General features: G+C 31.9%; 1 protein-coding gene across 1 annotated transcript in view; it reads left to right on the top strand.

Annotated features, from left to right (window-relative positions):
- The window catches only part of LOC148302462 (dual 3',5'-cyclic-AMP and -GMP phosphodiesterase 11-like), a 168,510-nt gene that overhangs the window by 69,692 nt on the left and 78,207 nt on the right, over window positions 1-20,611 (top strand). Inside the window, exon 5 of the mRNA XM_088271576.1 lies at window positions 7,310-7,464. Coding sequence (XP_088127702.1) covers window positions 7,310-7,464 — 155 coding nt within the window. The remainder of the gene's footprint in view (window positions 1-7,309; window positions 7,465-20,611) is intronic.

The raw sequence follows: 20,611 nt of genomic DNA, 5'->3' as shown, positions 1-20,611 counted from the left end.
AATTTAATCCGGTTTTAAAACATCCCATTTAAACATAACATTTTTTCATTATACAAAGAATATTTTTAAATTTTCATACTAAAAATGTTTATTATAATTTTTATATTTATAAGATTTATGAAGAATGTAGTGACGAGTATTATTATCTTAATTTTTTACCGATATTTTTATCTGATGTCCGCCTCCATAGTGTAATGGTCAGTACGCTCGGCTACCGTTCTGGAGGTCCCGGGTTCGATTCCCAGGGGGGGTCAAATAAATATAAGTGATTTTTTCACTGTAATATTTATTTAATATCACCCTGGACTGGTACCTGAAGCGAAGGGCTGATCACCTTCCTTAACGATCAAGATAACACTGCGTTTATATGCAGTGCCCTATGCACCACTGGGGTGCGGATAGGGGTTAGAAAAAAATTTATGAAGTTCTCAAAAAACAAGTATATTTTATTGAAGTTCCAAGTAAACATTTTTCAACAAATAAGAATTTATCTATTAACGTATTTTGAAATAAGTCCCGCGATAGGGTTAAATAAATAACCCATCGTTAAAAAAAATTCTCAATAAAGCTCTCAACAAAATCTCGAATAAATTAAACATTTTGTTACCATTGCCTCTCAAGCAACCCTATTAGCATTTTAAAGTGTTTTTTTCACCCCTGCCGTTTTTAACAACAGGCGAATCTTGTTAATTGGAATTTTTAATAAAGTCTTACAATATTTTTTTGTGTTTCGCTTAAAATTTAAATTCGGCTGACTTAAAAGTAAATATATTAATATTTAAAGCACTTATTTTCAAAACTTTATTCAGATTACTAATAAAACACAATTTTTTTTTCGAAAATCAATTTTTCGAGTAGGTACTTACTTAAACACGATTTTCATTTAAAAAATAAAGAAATTACTTTTTTTTAATCACTTTATGCGTTGCGTAATGAAAACTAAATTATATTGCCGACCGGTTTTTTACACAATTAAAAATACTGAAAATTGTGCTCCTTAACCCTAGAACTAAACATTCGTCCACGCTACGACGCTTTTTTCTAAAAAGTCAAGTGTACTTTCTCCCCTGCACCCCGCAACCGCCAGGCTTTGTTTACGGAACAGTGATTTATTGTTAAATGTCTCTTACATTCATTCCTAATAAACCGAACTTAGTGTCATGTAACCAGTTACCATTTTTAATAAATACTTTTGATAATTTTCACGTTTTTAATTGCGTAGTCCGCCTGACGAATGTTTAGTTACTATGTATCTATAAATATAATTAATTATCTAGGGTTAAAAAAAACTAAGGCAGTTTTTTTTAGTTAGGAAGCTAAACTGGCAGTACACAATGGAGTTCTGGTTCCAACCCTTATGTATGGAAGCGAAGCATGGAGTTGGCAAAAGAAGGATGAAAGCAGCCTGAACGCAGTCGAAATGCGATCGCTCAGACGAATGTGTGGCAAAACGATGTTTGATAGATGTTCGAATGATGAAATAAGGAAAGAATGTAAGGCTGAGATAAGCATTATCGATAAAATTAAGAAAGGTGTGTTGAGATGGTTTGGACATGTGGAGCGTATGATTGAAGAAAGAACGGTTAAACAAATTTATGAGGCGAATGTAGTTGGAAAAAGAAGCAGAGGACGACCGAGGAAAACTTGGCACAATCAGGTATGTCAAATACTTGAAAGCGGCCGGGTCAGGAGTCGTAATAATCGTCGGGTATGTATGAGGAGATGCATGAATGTAGAAGAGGCAAAGAATGTTTGCAAAGACAGAGTGGTGTGGCGTTTGATTCTCTCTGCCTACCCCTGCGGGGAAGCGGCGTGATGGTTAGTTAGTTAAAAAAAACTATGTGTCAAAGTTGCTTCAAAGATGGTCGAAATTTGACGATTTTGTTCTATAATTTTATTTACATATATTATATTTGTTATTATCATGCCAAAATTTATTAAATGGATTCTCCCGTCGCACAAAATTCATACGGAAACAGTTTAGCATCGTAAGTAACTAACATAATTGAAGTGTACTGTTAAAAGCATTTGACTGCACTGATAAAAACTACCAACACTAAAAACGTGTGTGTAAAACAATGGAGCTACCGTTCTGGAGGTCCCGGGTTCGATTTCCAAGGGGGGTAAAATAAATATAAGTGATTTTTTCACTGTCATATTTATTCAATATTACCCTGGACTGGTACCTGAAGCGGAGGGCTGATCACCTTTCCTTCATGTGTAAACGATCAAGATAACACTTCGTTTATATGACGCAGTGCCCTATGCACCATTGGGGTGCGGATAAGGGTTCATTATTATTATTATTAAAACAATGGAGAATCGATTTTCTTATCCATAAAATATTTACCCATAATATAATTAAAATGTAACTTTGTTTTAAAATCACTATAAATATTTTATTATAACTTAATTATAATGTCTACCGGTTTCGAAGCTTACCACTTCTTTATCAAGACTGATTAATACTAGTTTTGATATATATAAAATAATAAAATAGAACCCATTCGGGGATCAAAAATAATTGATCTGAAAAAATACTTTATGGAGAGATATATATGTACTGATTAGTCATATTTTCTTATTTTGTTTTCACCCTGTGTTTTTTATATTTTCTCATTTGTTATATTTTCTCATTTTTTATATTCTCTCATTTGTTTATTTTAAATATGCTTCTTACCTTATGTTTTTCTCATTTATTTCTTTTAAATATTCTTCTTATGCCTATTAATCATACCTGTTTATTGTTTTCATATTTTGCCATGTGTTCAATATTTAAAAAAATAATTGGTCATTTAAAAAAAACTTTTTTGTTACTTTATTATTTGTGTTCCAGTCTTGTTAACCTTAATCCCATGTCTTAAAATGAGTAATAGAAATAACTCATCGGGAATATTATAAAAATGACTTATGTATATAATATGTTTTGAAAAAAAAATTAATCATTAAATGAAAAATCGAAAAGTTAGTGCTTTAAATAAAAATGATAAATATTTACCTGTTTTATAATATAAGACTCAAAATACTTATGTTACTTAGTAAAACAAAGAAACAATTCTTTAAGTTTATCAGGACCTTAATAAAACTCACGTGTAACGTTACCAACTAAAAACATTTTTTAATAAACTCATTCGAAAAGGACAGTTACAATGAAACATCCCGAAATTGTTTTTCTCATCCAATGAATATTCCCAGTTTATCGACATCATCTCGATAAATTGTTATTTTACGTCCGAATCCATTCGCAGTATTAGTATTCTTGCCACGAAATGTAAGTCAGATTACTCGCATTACGTTGTAAGTCGCCCGGACGCCCCCTAATGAAGTCACATCCCCTATAACTTACCCCCGAGGATATCATTCAACAAGTTCCTGCCCTCCAAATACTTTCCACAAACAAAATTTCGGTGAGATCGAAAATCGTTATAAACCTTCCCCAATATCTTCTATAGGCATAGAAAAATACTTCGTCGGAATAATGAAAACATTTACTCTTTTTTTTTTTTTTTCTTTTATGTACGTAACAATTAACATCAAATATTACATAAAACATATATATCATAAGTCATTACAAACACAGACACACATACATACACAATTACGTATACATACATACATGCCTGTGTATGGACAGGCAGATAAAATAGTAATATAATAATCAGATAAAATAAACATATTAAGGATGGAGTTTATAATCAGATTCCACGTATTATGATGGGTCGTAGGCTGGTTAAGTGATCACCTTACACACGTGCAACATTCACCATTCTACCTATGATTGACAACCACTCTAATAAAAATTTTGATCCTAGATACTCGTATGTCATGAATCTTATAAAAAAGGCTGCGTTTCCCAGTATATAAAATAATCCGGTTAGAATATTGCATACATCAAAATAAAAGGGTCTCTGCTAAATAAAAAGCTTTCTCAATCTAACATAGATGGCTCCAGTGAATTCTCATGTGTATTGTCATAAGATTAATCGTATATGTAAGAGTTCCAAAAATTTGAGTAGTGTGGTTGTCAATCACAGGTGAATGTTGCACTGTGTAATTTTTCCTTTTTAAAACTTTATCCGCAACCTGATGGTGCATAGGGCACTGCATCATTTCAACGCAGTATTATCTTGATCGTTAACACATGAAGGAAAGGTGATCAGCCTTCCGTTTCAGGTACCAGTCCAAGGTAGTATTGAAAAAATATTAAAGTAAAAAATTCACTTATGGTATATATTTATTTTGCCCTGCATATTGATTGAACCCGGGACGTTTAGAACGGTAGCCAAGCGTGCTGACCATTATACTACAGAGGCAAACAAAGTGTAAAGTGATCGCTTAACTAGCCTTTGACAGGTCATAAACCTTGTGTATACCCAGATTTCTATATTCTTTTTCATCTATGTTGAGATTTAAAAAAAAATTAATAATACTTTTTTAATTTTATGTATTTACCATCCAGAATAACCTGAATTTACGTTCGTTAAATATCTCCCCTCTTAAAAGGGTAGTTTTCAATTTACCCTTCAGGTTGTCTCGGCGCGGCGTTGTTATAGTAAGGAGTTTACCAAACTTTATTCCTTTGCGAAGGAAAACTTGAACCTGTAACATGAGTTTGAGAGCAAGAAACTACGCTCAACAGTTTTTCATTAGCTATTACAATTTTCGTTCAATCTGATTTCATTATGTGCTGGAAACATTTTGAGAACTTTAAATTGATTTACCTGTTAGATTTGGTATTTTTTTATAAGTTAGGCACTTACGTATATTTTTATACAAACTGAATAAAGATAGGATGGTTTTATTGGGGAAAACGACTTATTCTGTATATTTTAATGGGTTACTTTAAAATAACATCTTAAAAAATCTGGTGGTATCGACACGGGTTGAAAACCATCATTTTATATATTTTTCTGACAAAACAAATTTAAATTACGTCAATTTCAGTAATGGATCAAAATAATAATTACAAATTAGGTATGGTAATTAGGTATTTGACCGAAAAAGACTTGGCACGATCAGATCAATCAGAACCTAAAATCTGGCGGTGTCAAAAGTCTGCGTAATTGGAGGGCATGTATGACTAGATGGATGTGAAGGAGGCTAGGAGTGTATGTCAGGACAGAAGAGTGTGGCGTTCCATCCTCTCTGCCTACCCCTGCGGGGAAACGGCGTGATGGTAGTAGTAGTAGTAGTAGTATGGTAACGGTTTAAAGTATGATTTTTACATTTAAAAAATACACTCCTTATCATTCATTGTTAACTTTGTGTAATACCACTTTTATTACACAAAGTAAACAATGAATGATAAGGAGAGTGTTTTATTACTATACCACAAAGTTATCAATGTTTTTAATACACAAAATATGATTTAATATCATTTAAGTATAGAAATGTATTTTTGTTAGTAAATTTAAATCTTTTATTATTATTTCTTGAATGTTTTTTTTATTATTATTATTTAATTAATTTTTTAAAATCACATTTCATATGGTGTACGGAGTGCGTGGAAGTTTTTGGCATCGTAAGGGAAGGGTAATTAACTATAACCTAATTATGAGTATTTTAATGTTTTAGAATTAGTACATAAACCTTGATGATGACAAGGTTCTTGTCGAAACCGGTTGGAAAAGGTGTACCACTAAAAAGTGGTTAAAACAAAGTTATTTTTAAAAAAATTATGTACTTTTAATTTAACGTATTTTTTTAAGTCACCTGAATATGTTACCTTAAAATTTATCGAAATATTTAGGTGATCTCGCTTTTACTCATTATTTTCTTCATCATTTTTTTATTTATTTAATATATTTACAACTGGAAAACTTTTATATTTCGATTCGTTGTGCAAATATTGTTTTATATTTAATATATTATATCATGTATTAAATATTGAGATAAAATACATTGAATAAGTATTTTATTTGATTGAACGTTCAATCCCATTCAGTATTTTTGTAATTTGGAAATCCAGAAAGCTACTGAAGCAATCCTTTTGAAATTCACCGTCGAAGCTTCCGCTTGCAGTTTCCTCGACTTAGAATCCACAAAGGCTGCCTCGCAGCATATATTGGAAGCGAGGAGTGCAAAGCTCTCCCAGACTCCGTTTGAATTCAATCTCGATAACATTTTGTTACGTAGATTCTACGATCCCAAGTATCCAAAACTGAAGACCTACAAGTTGTTAATCGATTACACGAACTAAAACTAATTTGTTACTAAAGCTCTGCAGGTTAAGGAGGCATTCCCTGAATTCATTTTGATATATTTCTTTCTTTTAAATTCATAGTTTAAACTTTTCTTGAATGTTTTTTGCAGATACTTTGTGGAACATTTTATAAACTTTATAAAATCAAATAAATCAACTTGGTTTTAACCACTTTTTATTGGTACACTTTATCCAACCGGTTTCGACAAGAACCTTGTCATCATCAGGGTTTATGTACTAAATTCTAAAACATTGAAATACTCAAAGTTAGGTTAGGTTAATTACCCTTCCCTTGCGACACCAAAAACTTCCACGCACTCCGTACACCATATGAAAATATGGTTTAAAAAAACGGAAAAAAACTCCTAAATGTTGTTTTTATCGAGCATTGCACAGCGAATATGTCAACTCCGGATGACAACTTAATAAGCTTACATAAACCCTGATGATGAACAAAGTGTACCAATAAAAAGTGGTTAAAACAAAGTTATTTTATTTTATTTTACATAGTTTAAACCCCATTTTTTACTTGAATTTAGCTGTACACTCACAAATAAACCATACATACTCGTTTTATCAAATATTCTCTTGGTTTTAGTGATCAAATACTTGTTGAGTAATACTTCTTGGAAAGAAAAAAATTAAACAGCAATCTATGCATTTTTGAGTCCATTAATGTAAATACGTAAACGTGCATACGAATTGAAAACTACAGGTGTCCTCATCTACAGGTGAAAATACAGTTAGTTTTTAAAATATTTTTTGCTCGTTATTTTTACTTTTCACCTTTGATGAAAACATCTGTTAGTTTTCAAAACTAGTTGTGTTTAATGAAATAAAACTTATTGAGTGAAATAAAACTCATTGGTAAAATACAAGTGTTAATTTTTCTTATATAATCAATATGTCATTCTACAAGGTTAATGCCGAAATAATAAATAACATACTTAAAATGCTGTAAATTTAGCGTACCCAAAAACTTAAATGATTTTCTTAAGACCTGTTTTTATTATTTTCCTATTTGATTTTTTTAAGACCTGTTTTTTCTTCATTCTATTCAAAAATGTTTTTTTTTTAACATCTGTTATTTTTTAATCTTTTTCACAGGTGAAGGACATCTGCAACGAGCTAGACGTGCGATCTCTATGCCACAAGATCCTGCAGAACGTGTCCATCCTGCTGAACGCCGATCGCGGCTCGCTGTTCCTGGTCCAGGGGGAGAAGGGTGGAGGCTGCAGTCCTGCACAGGCGCCAAGACCGAGGTACGTTCACCTCCTCATTCGCTATGCGCTCCTGGTATCCGGGTGACCTCGTTTCGCGCTTTTAAGCAACAATGTCACTTAAAATTTGACCTTTTCAACACATAATTATGCATTCTATCAATATTTACTACTTCTTGCTCTTTTTTATTATGAGGTCAAGGGATCTTGCGTCCCTTATATCACTGCGACCATATTATGTCTATTGTGAGCTCCCTCTGTATCATAGCTCACTCTCAAGACCTACATAAGTCATGTAACTCACGACCCGTCTTGGTGGTAAGAGCTTCATCTTCTTCACTTCTTGCTCTTATTCGCACCCAATGGTGCATAGGGTACTGCATCAAATGCAATGTTAAGTTGATCGTTCGATGTTTAAAGGAAGAGTGATCAGTCTTGCTCTGCACCACATACTACTACTACTGTAGGCTGCAGTCCGGCACAGGCGCCGAGACCGAGGTACGTTTACCTCCTCGTTCTCTATGCGCTCCTGGTATCCGGGTGACCTCGTTTCGCGCTTTCATGCAACAATGTCACTTAATATACCTACTACCGGCGACCCTTATTCAAACCCAATGGTGCATAGGGCACTGCATCAAATAAAGGTGATGTTTAGTTGATCGTTGATTATATGAAGGAAATTTGATCGATTCCGCGCCAAACTACTCCTACTACTCTAATACTACTAGTACTACCATCACACTGCTGAGGTAGGCAGAAATTCAAACCCAGCTCCGTTCACATCCATACATCTAGTCATATATGCTCTCCGATTGCGAAGGCTTTTGACACCACCAGATTTTAAAGTTTTATATCACATAAGTATTACCGTAAAAATAACACTTATATTTATATCTTGGTAGCCATACACGCTAACCGTAATACTACGGAGGCGGAATATTAAGAATTTAGAAATGTAAATAAGTGAATATAATAATATTTATATGCAATATATCGCTCACTCTTTCAGCAACTTCATATGTCAAACATCGTAATTTTTCAGTTGAACGTGTTTTCAGAATGCCCAGAAAATGTACTATATCCCAGTAAAAGCGGCATATTTTTAACTTAATATTTACCCACTACAGGGCAGAAAGCTTTGTTTTTGCATTTTGAAGAAAATGTATTGTTTAGTTATTTTTTAAATATACTTAATATTTTTCAAATGGAGAAAAAACCTTCAGGTTTTACTTAAAAAGATCTGTTGCACAGTTAAATGTTCAATAAGTGACTTGATATTCATTTTTAAAACATTTCATTATATTCTTAAACTTTAAAAACGATCTCCTGAAAAATCAAGTTTTTTGATATTTGACGTTGTTGAAAGGAGTGAGCGATATATTAAGATTTTTTCTTGAATGTTTTCCGCAGATCTTTGTGGTACATTTTATAATATCATTATAAAATTAATACACCTTGTTTTCACCACTTTTTTATTCATACAAATCAACCTACCGGTTTAACAATACATTGTCATCATCAGGGTTTATTTTTTTTTATAATATTATATTTTATTTTACAAGGAAAGAATGGAACATTCTTTTTTCACTCATCAAAAAGTGCTTAAAATGTGAACTATTTGCAATCATTATCTTTTTTTGCCGTTCAACTATAAACTTCCTAACGCTACACTTAGGTCAGTAGATGCTACAAATATCTACTGAGATTCAAGTATTGCGCAATATGGAAAATTGTGTTATTTGAGCGATGGCCTACTTTATCGAAATAAATCCTGTCTGGACACACAACACGCAGTAAATCCTCTCCACAATTTATTAAGGGATGAACTGGAGAAGCTTTCAGTTCACTCTGCCGAACGAGATTAGAAATGCACAACAAATCGGGTACATCCTTCAACTGTTCCCTCGCGCATTTTTCCTGAACCCCCCTTATCCCGAACTTCCCTTTATAAAGTTTATATTATTCCAGGTGTTTAACCTTTCCTTCCCGGTGATATGTGTTTCCTTTTACAACTCAACTTTTAAAATTAAAATATTAATATAAAATATAATAGGTACGGGCTCAGAATTTTTTTCTTCCTGCGCAATATTATTTTGTATTACATAAAAGTATAATAATATAAAGTTATTCATACAATTTATATTTGAAGCACAAACTTTGTGATTTTCTATTTTATAATTTAAATGGAACTTTGTTTTAAAATCACCATAAATATTTTAATATAACTTAATTATAATGTCTACCGGTTTCAAAGCTAACCGCTTCTCTATCAAGACTGAACAATAAGTCTTGATAATGAAGTATTAATAACCGGTAGACAATATGTATAATTAAGTTATAATAAAATGTTTATAATGATTTTGAAACAAAGTTACATTTTAATAATAAAGTTTTTAATTATAAATTCATTTGCAGTGACAGGAATAAAAAAATGTGAAAAAATCGCGGAAAAAATCACCAATACATAAACGTATTTGTGTGTGCGTGCGTGGCGTACTTTGTCTATATGTCGTAACGTGTTTACTGCTCCAGTATTGTGCAGATCGTCTTACGCGGCGGTCGTGTCGCTACGCCAGCTATGACGGCTACTTGCGATGTATTTTTTCTCATTTTCAGATACTTGCCAGAGCTAACATTACAGAATTGTTACATTTGAACTTCAACTTTGGTCAATAAAAGCAACATTTAGGAATATTCACATTTTTCTCGTTTTTAAACCACATTTTTACATAGTGTACAAAATACATATCACCGGTGCACGCGGATGTTTTTAGCACCGTAAAGGAAAGGTTAAAGTGTTATATGGTCTGGAATTCGGCTCGCAGTAATGACCCTTCAAATACACACTTTTCCTTTTTAACTTTATAAATTGTTGCCCTTTCTTATACAATTTATTTGTAATTTATTTGCACCGCTTTCTCATTCTTTGACCTTTTTTAGTTGGATTTACCGCGTGTGCCTTTTTTCGATATTCATTAATGACCGTAATGTATTTCTTTATATATTTTGTGTTTTTTTAATACATGTATAATGTGATCATGTATTAAAAAATATAAAATATAAATAAAGAAAAGCATTATCGATAAAATTAAGAATGGTGTGTTGAGATGGTTGGGGTATGTGAATCGAATGATTGAAGAAAGGATAGTTTAAGAAATTTATGAGGCGAAAGTGGTTGATAATAGGAGCAGAGGAAAACCGAGGAAAACTTGGCATGATCAAGTGTTTCAAATACTTGAAAGCGGTCACTCAGGTCAGGTGTCGAAATAATCAGTGGGTATGTATGAGGAGATGCATGACTGTGAAAGAGGCGAAGATTGTGTTCAAAGGCAGATTGGTGTGGCGTTCTATTCTCTCTGCCTACCCCTGCGGGGAAACGGCGTGACGGTTAGTTAGTTAGTTATAAGAATATCACAAGGGATTTTTACTGAAATGTTTTACTCTAGATACAATTGTTTTAAAAACATCTTCTCTTTTTCATACATCATTTTTCTTACCTAATTTCACCCTTTCCTTTTTTCCTTCTTACCTTATCCTTGTATATGTGCAGACAATGTATGAAAGTTTAACAAAAAGGGTTATTTCAAATCACCGGTATAAATTCGCATCGCTTACAACACTGTTGACCTTTTGACGGTGTGTTCACACTTTACTAGGGATTTTTTTCTCTGTCCATACGTTAGTGGAAGATTCCGTACAGCCATTAAGCTGTCGGGGAGGCAGGAGATAAAAAGTAGGGTGTAGATGAGATGGACGGAGTTGCATACGGATGCTGCGAAGTCAGTCATCTCGAACATGCTCTATTTCGTTTTTTTCCCCAACGCTACAAAAAATATTCAACCCTCATGAATTTTAATTAAAAAAATCGTCTTCATGTTCTTCTGCTAAACTTTATCCTAACCTAATGGTGCACAAGGCACTGCATGATGAGAGGGCAGAAGTTGCATATGGATGGTGTTAAGTCAATAAATTAGATTAAAATATATTATATCTCGTTTTTTACCCGAACGCAATAAAAAATTCAATACTCATGAATTTTCTTTTTTGTTTAAAACCTTCTTATTCCTCTTCTTTTTCTTACCTCTATCTTTACTTATGGTGCACAAAGACGAAGAATTTTATCTATCTAGTCTTTTTCCCCAACGCCACAAAAAATCCACCCTCATGAATTTTCGTTTAGAAAACCTTTTACTCCTTTTAACCCCTATCCTCACTCAATGGTGCATAAGACATTGCAACGTGTCGACGCAGTATTTTCTCGATCTCGTCTTTTACCCACAAAAACGCCACAAAAAATAAATTCTCATGAATTTTCATTTAGAATATCTTTTTTCCTTCCTCACTTTCTTCTTCTTCTAACCCTTATCCTTAACCAATGGTGCACAAGGCACTGCATCGTATCGACGCAGTACTTGCTCGATTGTAATAACGTCAATAATAATAATAATTTATAAAGCCAGTTTCGTAAAATACTACCTCAAGGGCGCTTCAATGCGTTTTTATGCGTCCAGAAAAGGGGATAGGAGATGTTTCTAATTTTTATTTATTTATACTATTTTTTTATTTTTTTTTATTTCTAATCAGTGGGAACATAGACATTAGAGAGGAGGATTTACTAGGTAAAACTAAAATTTTAAATAGATAGATTTTACCACAAATCTATTGCCGAATCAATTAATGAAATTACAAATATTTCTTTGTACTAGCCTATTTTTCGTGTCATAAATGTATAAGTTTTCCACCGTATTTGAATTTAAATACTCCCTTTTATAGAGAACATGATTAGCATACTTAATAATAATTGTACGATGACAAAGCATTATTATTCTCTACCAGACTGAATCCCGCTCGAAATATTGAAATTACGAATTCGTTAGGATTTAAACGCGAAGACAAAATAACGTACGGTTGTGATATATTATCATTAATCTGTAGTAGGCCCTATTTAGAGTAACAATACGTTACACAGAAAGGGTTGTCCAAAATAAATACAGCTTTTTTGTCACTTCAATTGCTTGCGCAATAAAGATTAAAATGGTATAACAAATTTATGAAGCAAATTTAGTGTGAAAAAGGAGCTGAGGAAGACCGAGAAAACTTGAAAAATCTTGAAAAATCGTGATGATCAGGTATGTCAAATACTTAAAGCGGTCATTACATCAACACATTTGTCAGAAACAAATATATAAAATCATGGTTTTCAACCCCTGCCTTGTTGTGTATATAATATTTTTGTCTCCCACCAGTCTGATGATGTCGGTAACAACAAAATCCGGTCAACGGTCAAATAGAATATGCGTGTAAAGAACTTTTACTTGTTTTTATTATTTTTCAATAATGCATGTATAAATAATTTTGAAAAAATAAATACTATTATACCACTTATTCAGATTTATTTAGTCTAGTTTCGAAAACTACGTTGATTTCATGAAAAGGTGATTATAAAAACACTTTTCGTAATCACCTGTCGATGAAAACTACTGTAGTTTTCGAAACTAGTGTTTAATGAAATAAAACTCGAAGAAGTGGTGTTATACAGGTGTTAATTTTGAAAATAATCATCATGTCATTCCATAACGTTAATGCCGAATCAATTAAAAATATAATATTTATTGCAATGTGAATCTTTCGAAAATTGTACAAAATTTCGCATTCTCTTTTTACAATTTGGCACACCCCTAGATGAAATATTTCTCGTAATAATTACACGTAACATACAGCGCGCCTCACATCACTGTAATCTGGATTCACCAGTGAATAATGAAGTGCTCGTGAATAAACTTATCAGAACGGTTCGAATAGAAATTATACCCCAGCGACGGTTCTGTAACTTTATCCAGTACCAATCTTCCTCGTCGAGAACACTACAATGAATTACGCAATCACGAAAGCCCTCCCAAACAAAGCCCGCTAAATCCGACGGGGAATGTGTACACACACGTGAACATAGTTGTGTTTATTATTGTAGGTTGTTTAATTTTAATGTTTCAAAAGCATACTGCTGTACAGCGTTGAAAGCTCCTTACCTCATTCCTGGATCTGAAACAGAAGCATCTACAGTTCCTGACAGACCATACAGCAAAAGCTTTTTTTACGAAGAGAAAAATGTGAAACAAAGCTGTATTTTTAAATAAAAAGAGGTGTCAGAAGATCCCAAAAGAGATCGGCTGTCCAAAGTTAAAATAGTAAGGGACATTTTTTTATGTTTTTTTTTTGCATTTTTGGACTAAATAGAATCTACTTAGTCCAAAAATGCAAAAAAAGTTATTTACTGTGTTTTAAGTTTGGACAGCCAAATTGGTCTGACGATATTGTCGCTGTGGACGGTAAAAACTGGCTGCAAGCAGCAACGCTGATAGTGGAGGTTAGAGGGCTCATAATATAGAAGAAGAAGAAGCTTTCAATGTCCCTGTCACTGCCAATAAATATAAATTTAGAAAACCACCACCAAGTTTCTAGAAGTGCCCCAGTGTAGGCAGTGAAAGGGATTAGTAGTTCCTTAGTTCAGTTTGTCAGCTAGATCCGATTCCAATCCGACGTTGGCCGGTACACAGACGCCATCACAACCCCGACCAGCACAGCAGACGGACACTGAACTGTGCCATGGCGTTTGCGGAATATTTTTACTCATCGTCGGGTTTGTAGAGACGTCTGTGTGCCGGCCAACGTCGGGTCGAAAACGGATATAGCTGACTAACTGAATTAACTAACTAATAATCCCTTTCACTGCCTTCACTGGGGCACTTCTTAAAAATTTAGTTATGTATTTACAAACTTGTATTTATCAAAAATAACAGTGACAAGGAAATTGAAAGCTTTCAAATATAAATTCACAGCAAATTGGGATACAATTGTGATAAAAAAAAAATCTATAATTTTCGCAACATAGTACATAAAACAAAAACAAATAAATCCATCGCAAGACAGGGTCTGTCAGGAAGTCTAGATGCTTCTGTATCAGATCCGGGAATGCGGTGGGACAACTTTCAATGAAGAAGAAGAGGAAGACTGCTAGTTTTCCATCCCATTTATTCGACAGTAACGTGAATTAACCCATCCTCGTCGCTTACTTAACATGCAATTTCAAAGTAAATCGGCTTTCCAATTTCTCGGGTCATTGAAGGGCGCTATCGATAAGAAGTGATTCTTGGGGGATATTTCCAATTTATTATCACTCGACAAATTCGACACAAAATTACCCTTCTAGACCTTACTCGACAAACAATATTTCTCAATATTTTCCGGATGAAAACGTCTCAACAGAATGTTTAATACTGCGAAAAATAAGATTTTGTTTTATTTTTTATATACCCATATCGTTACTTTGGCAAGTAATATTTTTTGATTGATGAACAACTTAATATCATATGTAATGAAATATAATTCAATGAATCATTCGCAAGATTTAGTGTTCATTCCAATACTTGTTCACAAATCTGGGTGTCTCCACTTTACATCGATGAAGAAGAATATGGAAGACTGGGTGCTTATGTCTGTATGTGTATATATATATATATATATATATATATATATATATATATATATATATATATATATATATATATATATATATATATATATATATATATATATATATATATATATATATATATATATATCCGCCTCCGTAGTGTAATGGTCAGCACGCTCGGCTACCATTCTGGAGGTCCCGGGTTCGATTCCCAGGGGGGATCAAATAAATATAAGTGATTTTTTCACTGTAATATTTATTCAATATTACCTTGGACTGGTACCTTTCCTTTATGCGAAAACAATCAAGATTACACTGCATTTATATGAAGCAGTGCCCTATGCACCATTGGGGTGCGGATAAGGGTTTTAATAATTTTAATTATATAACACCATGTGTATATATATATATATATATATATATATATATATATATATATATATATATATATATATACACACATGGTGTTTATAAATTATCGAACGTATTATATTTTTTTATTGATTTGTGTTTGAATCGCGGTATTTCTAGCGTAGCAACCACAAAGTCCTGGTAGGCAAAGGGTTAAATATGGCAAAATTAAGTGCGCCACTATTAATTAACGAGTCCGTCTGTAGATCGTTTGTTATTCGAGTCGCCTTCTGGCTGCGACGGGCGATCTCGGGACATATTATTCGTTTTTGCCCTTTCAGATATTACGAAAGATCATTCGTCTAGTCGATTCTAGCGAGATGTGTAATTCATTTCATATCTTCCTTAATGTCCATATTCAGTTCGGGCTTTGAACTTTGCTTCAGGGTATTCAGGTTTTTCACTTCAATTTCTACGTTTTACGAAGCAAATTATATGTTTTACAAAACAATAGGGATATTGTATGGTATTTTATGAAAAAGGTCAGATTTTTCAAAAACGTATTTAAAGTAGTACTCATAATTCAAAGCTATGTTGAAAATCTGGTGTGAAAACTTCAGTATACATCGCGCGCACAGACTATGGTTTGCCAACTTAACGACTAACGCACTTGCTAATCCTGAGAACATGTCTTTTTTTATTTGAGTTGGTTAGTTAGTGTCGGGTTGTGGTCTCGTGGTTAGTGTTGCGGACTTTTATGTTAGATTTTCTCGAACCCACTCTACCACCATTTAATACCTATTTCTAATAATCAGCCGCTTAGAAATAGTTTTTAAGTGTTTTTGTAAATAGTGAAAACACAACTTTTTCTCTTTCAAAAAAAATGGTTCATTTGTTACTAAACGTTCCGGTTACTTCTCACTTTTATTCCTTTTCGATTCCTATTTAATCCCGATCTATCCTACCTTTTTTCTCTCTAGTAGTTTCTATTGTTTCCTTTGATTTGTTTTTGTTTCCCCCGCTTGTTTTAAGCTCCATTTCTGCTCGTCTGGGATCGTATTATATAAGTTATTTATTTATGAGTGATGCAACTTCGAAACAAAGAATTCATTCGAAGCGATGCTCCCAGTGTTTAATAAATCAAGTAAACTTCTTAATAAAAATATATGTTCACTCGGAGCAAAGAGGAAGATATTTAATAAAGTAAAATTAAAACACTGAAATCCGATCAATTCACTTTTACAATATCAAAAATGATTCTTTTAAGGAATAACCCGCCAAGCGTGTATTTTAGATGCTTGTCTGCGGGTAGGATAGTAAGGATAGGGAAGGTAAATGTGAAAAATACATCACAAACACCCAGACCAATTGAAAATAAATCTTTCTTGAATTCATTTTGAAATTGGCGGGAATCAAACACGCGACGCCAGTTTCGCAGTCGAGCGTCTACCCAACTATGCCACGGCGCCTGTCCACGGTGCCTGTTGAATACACAGTAGATTGTAAGAAATAGTGGGTAAAACATAAATTAAAAATAAAAAAATTACTTTTTTCTTTAATGTTTTTCGCAGATATTTTGTGGCATTTGTGGATATAGTACATTTTCTGGGCATTCCGAAAACATGCACAACTGAAAATTGACGATTTTGACATATCGCTCACTCCTTTCAAGAACGTCATAAATCAAAAAACTTGATTTTTCAGGAGAACGTTTTTAAAGTTTAAAAATATTATACAATGTATTAAAAATAAATATCAAGCCACTTATTGAACTTTTTACTGTGCAACAGATCTTTTAAGGTGAAAACTGAAGGTTTTTTCTTCATTGTAAAATATAAGTATATTTAAAAAAAAAAAACAATACATTATATTCAAAATGTAATAACAATATTTTCTGCCCTGTAGCGGGTAAATATTAAGTTAAAAATATGCCTCTTTTGCTGGGATATAGAACATTTTATGGACATTCCGAAAACATGCGCAACTGAAAATTGACGATTTTTGATTTATGGCGTTCTTGAAAGGAGTGAGCGATATGTCACAATAGATTTTAAGACATAGTGGTATTTACCGAGTGAAACTTTAATTAAAAATAAATATATGTAACCGAGAAACCTCGTATTTGCACAGTTTGTATTTATTAACCTTGTATTTGTTTTAGAAAGAGGAGGTAGATTCAATCTCAGCATGCGTGGTCATTAATCTATCCCAACGATACTTTTTCTCCTTCGGACGTGAAAAATTTCCACTTAGTTTTGGAAATTCTCCAAACGCTAACGATCGGAGGCCGGTCCGACTTCCCCCGGTGGAATAATGGTCCACCATCACGCGATCCATCCCCTCGGGTCTCGTTATCCAGGGTTCAACCCCCGGCTAGGACGTTTGCCGGATGGAATGTCTATTTGTGTTGTTTATGATTTTTTGTTTACCTTTCTGCAACTCACTCGTCAGAATACAGTCAAATTTAGTTGTATACTGTTTATTGAAAGCATTTTTGCAGCAATTTTGTTTTAAAATCACTTTGAATATTTGAATATCTGCCGGTGTCGAAGCTAACCGCTTTTTTTAAGGCTGATTAATACTAAAACACTATCTACTTAACAAAATCCATATTATTTTAGCCGCTAGGCAAAAATGCTTGGGTAGATCTCTAGTGGCTTTATTTTTTGTGTTGATTAGCAGTCACAGTCAAAAGGGATCAGGGGATGTTGAGTGATTGGAAACATATTTAATAACGGACTTTTAGAAAAACCGTTTACTTATGTATGTATTTAGTAGTTTTAAATTACTATAAATTAGTTTTTTTTTTATAATATTTCTAAGTAATCTAATTTAAGTCATCTGTGTAATATATTAGTCCTTTATTTTTATCAAATTTGTGAGTATTTTCTAGTAGGTGATTGGAAAATTCAGAAAAATTGTTATTATTTAGACATCCGATGTAAAGAGCAAACATTATTAGTATAAATTATATGAATCATGATATTTTTTCCTTATTTTACGAAAATATATTTACCATAGTGATTCGCATTCACAAGACATAATCTTCATATTATTTTTCGACATCTCAGCAAAGATGAAGAAGAATAAGTCTTTTCTTAGTGTTTTCATCTCACCAATAGATGTCTCTTGTGAAGTTCTAATGATTCAAGAATGATATTTCAAAATTGGTTCATATATATAGAACTTATGAGTAGAGTGGTTGCCAATAATGGGTAGAATGGATGAATGTTACACTGTGTAAAGTGATCACTTAAACCAGCCTATGACAGTCGTCAGCCCCGTAAATGCTCAGACTTCCATATTCTTCTTCATCTTTGATGAGATGTCAAAAAATAATAAATATTTTTTTTTTATTATTAGATTAAAACCAATATTTTTAGCTTTTCCACTTTTTTATTTGACCAGCGACCGGGTTTCGTCGTTACCGACATCATCAGACCGTTACCGACATCATCAGACCAGTCTGATGATGTCGGTAACGACGAAACCCGGTCGCTGGTCAAATAAAAAAGTGGAAAAGCTAAAAATATTGGTTTTAATCTAATAATAAATTAAAAATGCAATTCCATCACGAAGTGTCAGTGGATAATATAAATCTATTAATAAATAAATATAAATTCGACAGAAATGGGTAGGTTCCTAGTACCTACGCTAGGGAAATGAAACCGTTCACTATCGTCATCTTTAGCGGCACACTACACCCCCGTCTGGGATCAAAGTTATATTGGAAATGTTTTTCAGGACCTAATTACGGCGCACCGGCGAGATTATCCGCGTAGGCTCCCCTAATGGGAATATAATCACAATCACCATTATCTTGTACAACTTATTCCAGGGATGTATTCACTGTAATCAAAACAGGCTTTGAAACAAAATAGCATCGTATTTATTTACTGAGGATAATCCACAGATGTTCTGGAAGTTCTATATATATATATATATATATAATATATATATATATATATATATATATATATATATATATATATATATATATATATATATATATATATATATATATATATATATATATATATATATATATATATATATATATATATATATATATATATATATATATATAAATATATATATATATATATATATATATATATATATATATATATATATATATATATATATATATATATATAATATATATATATATATATATATATATATATATATATATATATATATATATATATATATATATATATATATATATATATATATATATATATATATATATGTAAATATAAATATAAATACGAATAAATTTAAGATGACTATTTGTATTGTTGTCAACCATGAGTAGAATGGGATGTATTCACTGTAATCAAAACAGGCTTTGAAACAAAATAGCATCGTATTTATTTACTGAGGATAATCCACAGATGTTCTGGAAGTTCTATATATATATATATATATATATATATATATATATATATATATATATATATATATATATATATATATATATATATATATATATATATATATATATATATATATATATATATAAATATAAATACAAATAAATTTAAGATGACTATTTGTATTGTTGTCAACCATGAGTAGAATGGGATGTATTCACTGTAATCAAAACAGGCTTTGAAACAAAATAGCATCGTATTTATTTACTGAGGATAATCCACAGATGTTCTGGAAGTTCTATATATATATATATATATATATATATATATATATATATATATATATATATATATATATATATATATATATATATATATATATATATATATATATATATATATATATATATATATATATATTTATATATATATATATATATATATATATATATATATATATATATATATTTATATATATATATATATATATATATATATATATATATATATATATATATATATATATATATATATATATATACAAATATATATCTTGTCCGCCTCCGTAGTGTAATGGTCAGCACGCTCGGCTACCGTTCTGGAGGTCCCGGGTTCGATTCCCAAGGGGGGTAAAATAAATATAAGTGATTTTATCACTGTAATATTTATTCAATATTACCATGGACTGGTACCTGAAGCCGAGGGCTGATCACCCTTCCTTCATGTGTAAAACGATCGAGATAACACTGCGTTTATATGACACAGTGCCCTATGCACCATTGGGGTGCGGATAAGGGTTTTATTTTATATTTATTATATATATATATATATATATATATATATATATATATATATATATATATATATATATATATATATATATATATATATATATATATAAATATATATATATATATATATATATATATATATATATATATGTAGATAAAAATATATATACATACATATATATATATATGACCTCCAA

This window comes from Brachycentrus maculatus, unplaced genomic scaffold, assembly GCF_059751285.1.
Source record: "Brachycentrus maculatus isolate JH-2025_06_01 unplaced genomic scaffold, ASM5975128v1 h1tg000452l, whole genome shotgun sequence".
NCBI classification, from domain to species: Eukaryota; Metazoa; Arthropoda; class Insecta; order Trichoptera; family Brachycentridae; genus Brachycentrus; species Brachycentrus maculatus.
The sequence above is the reverse complement of the archived record's forward strand: the minus strand, read 5'-3'. Positions and strand labels throughout refer to the sequence as shown.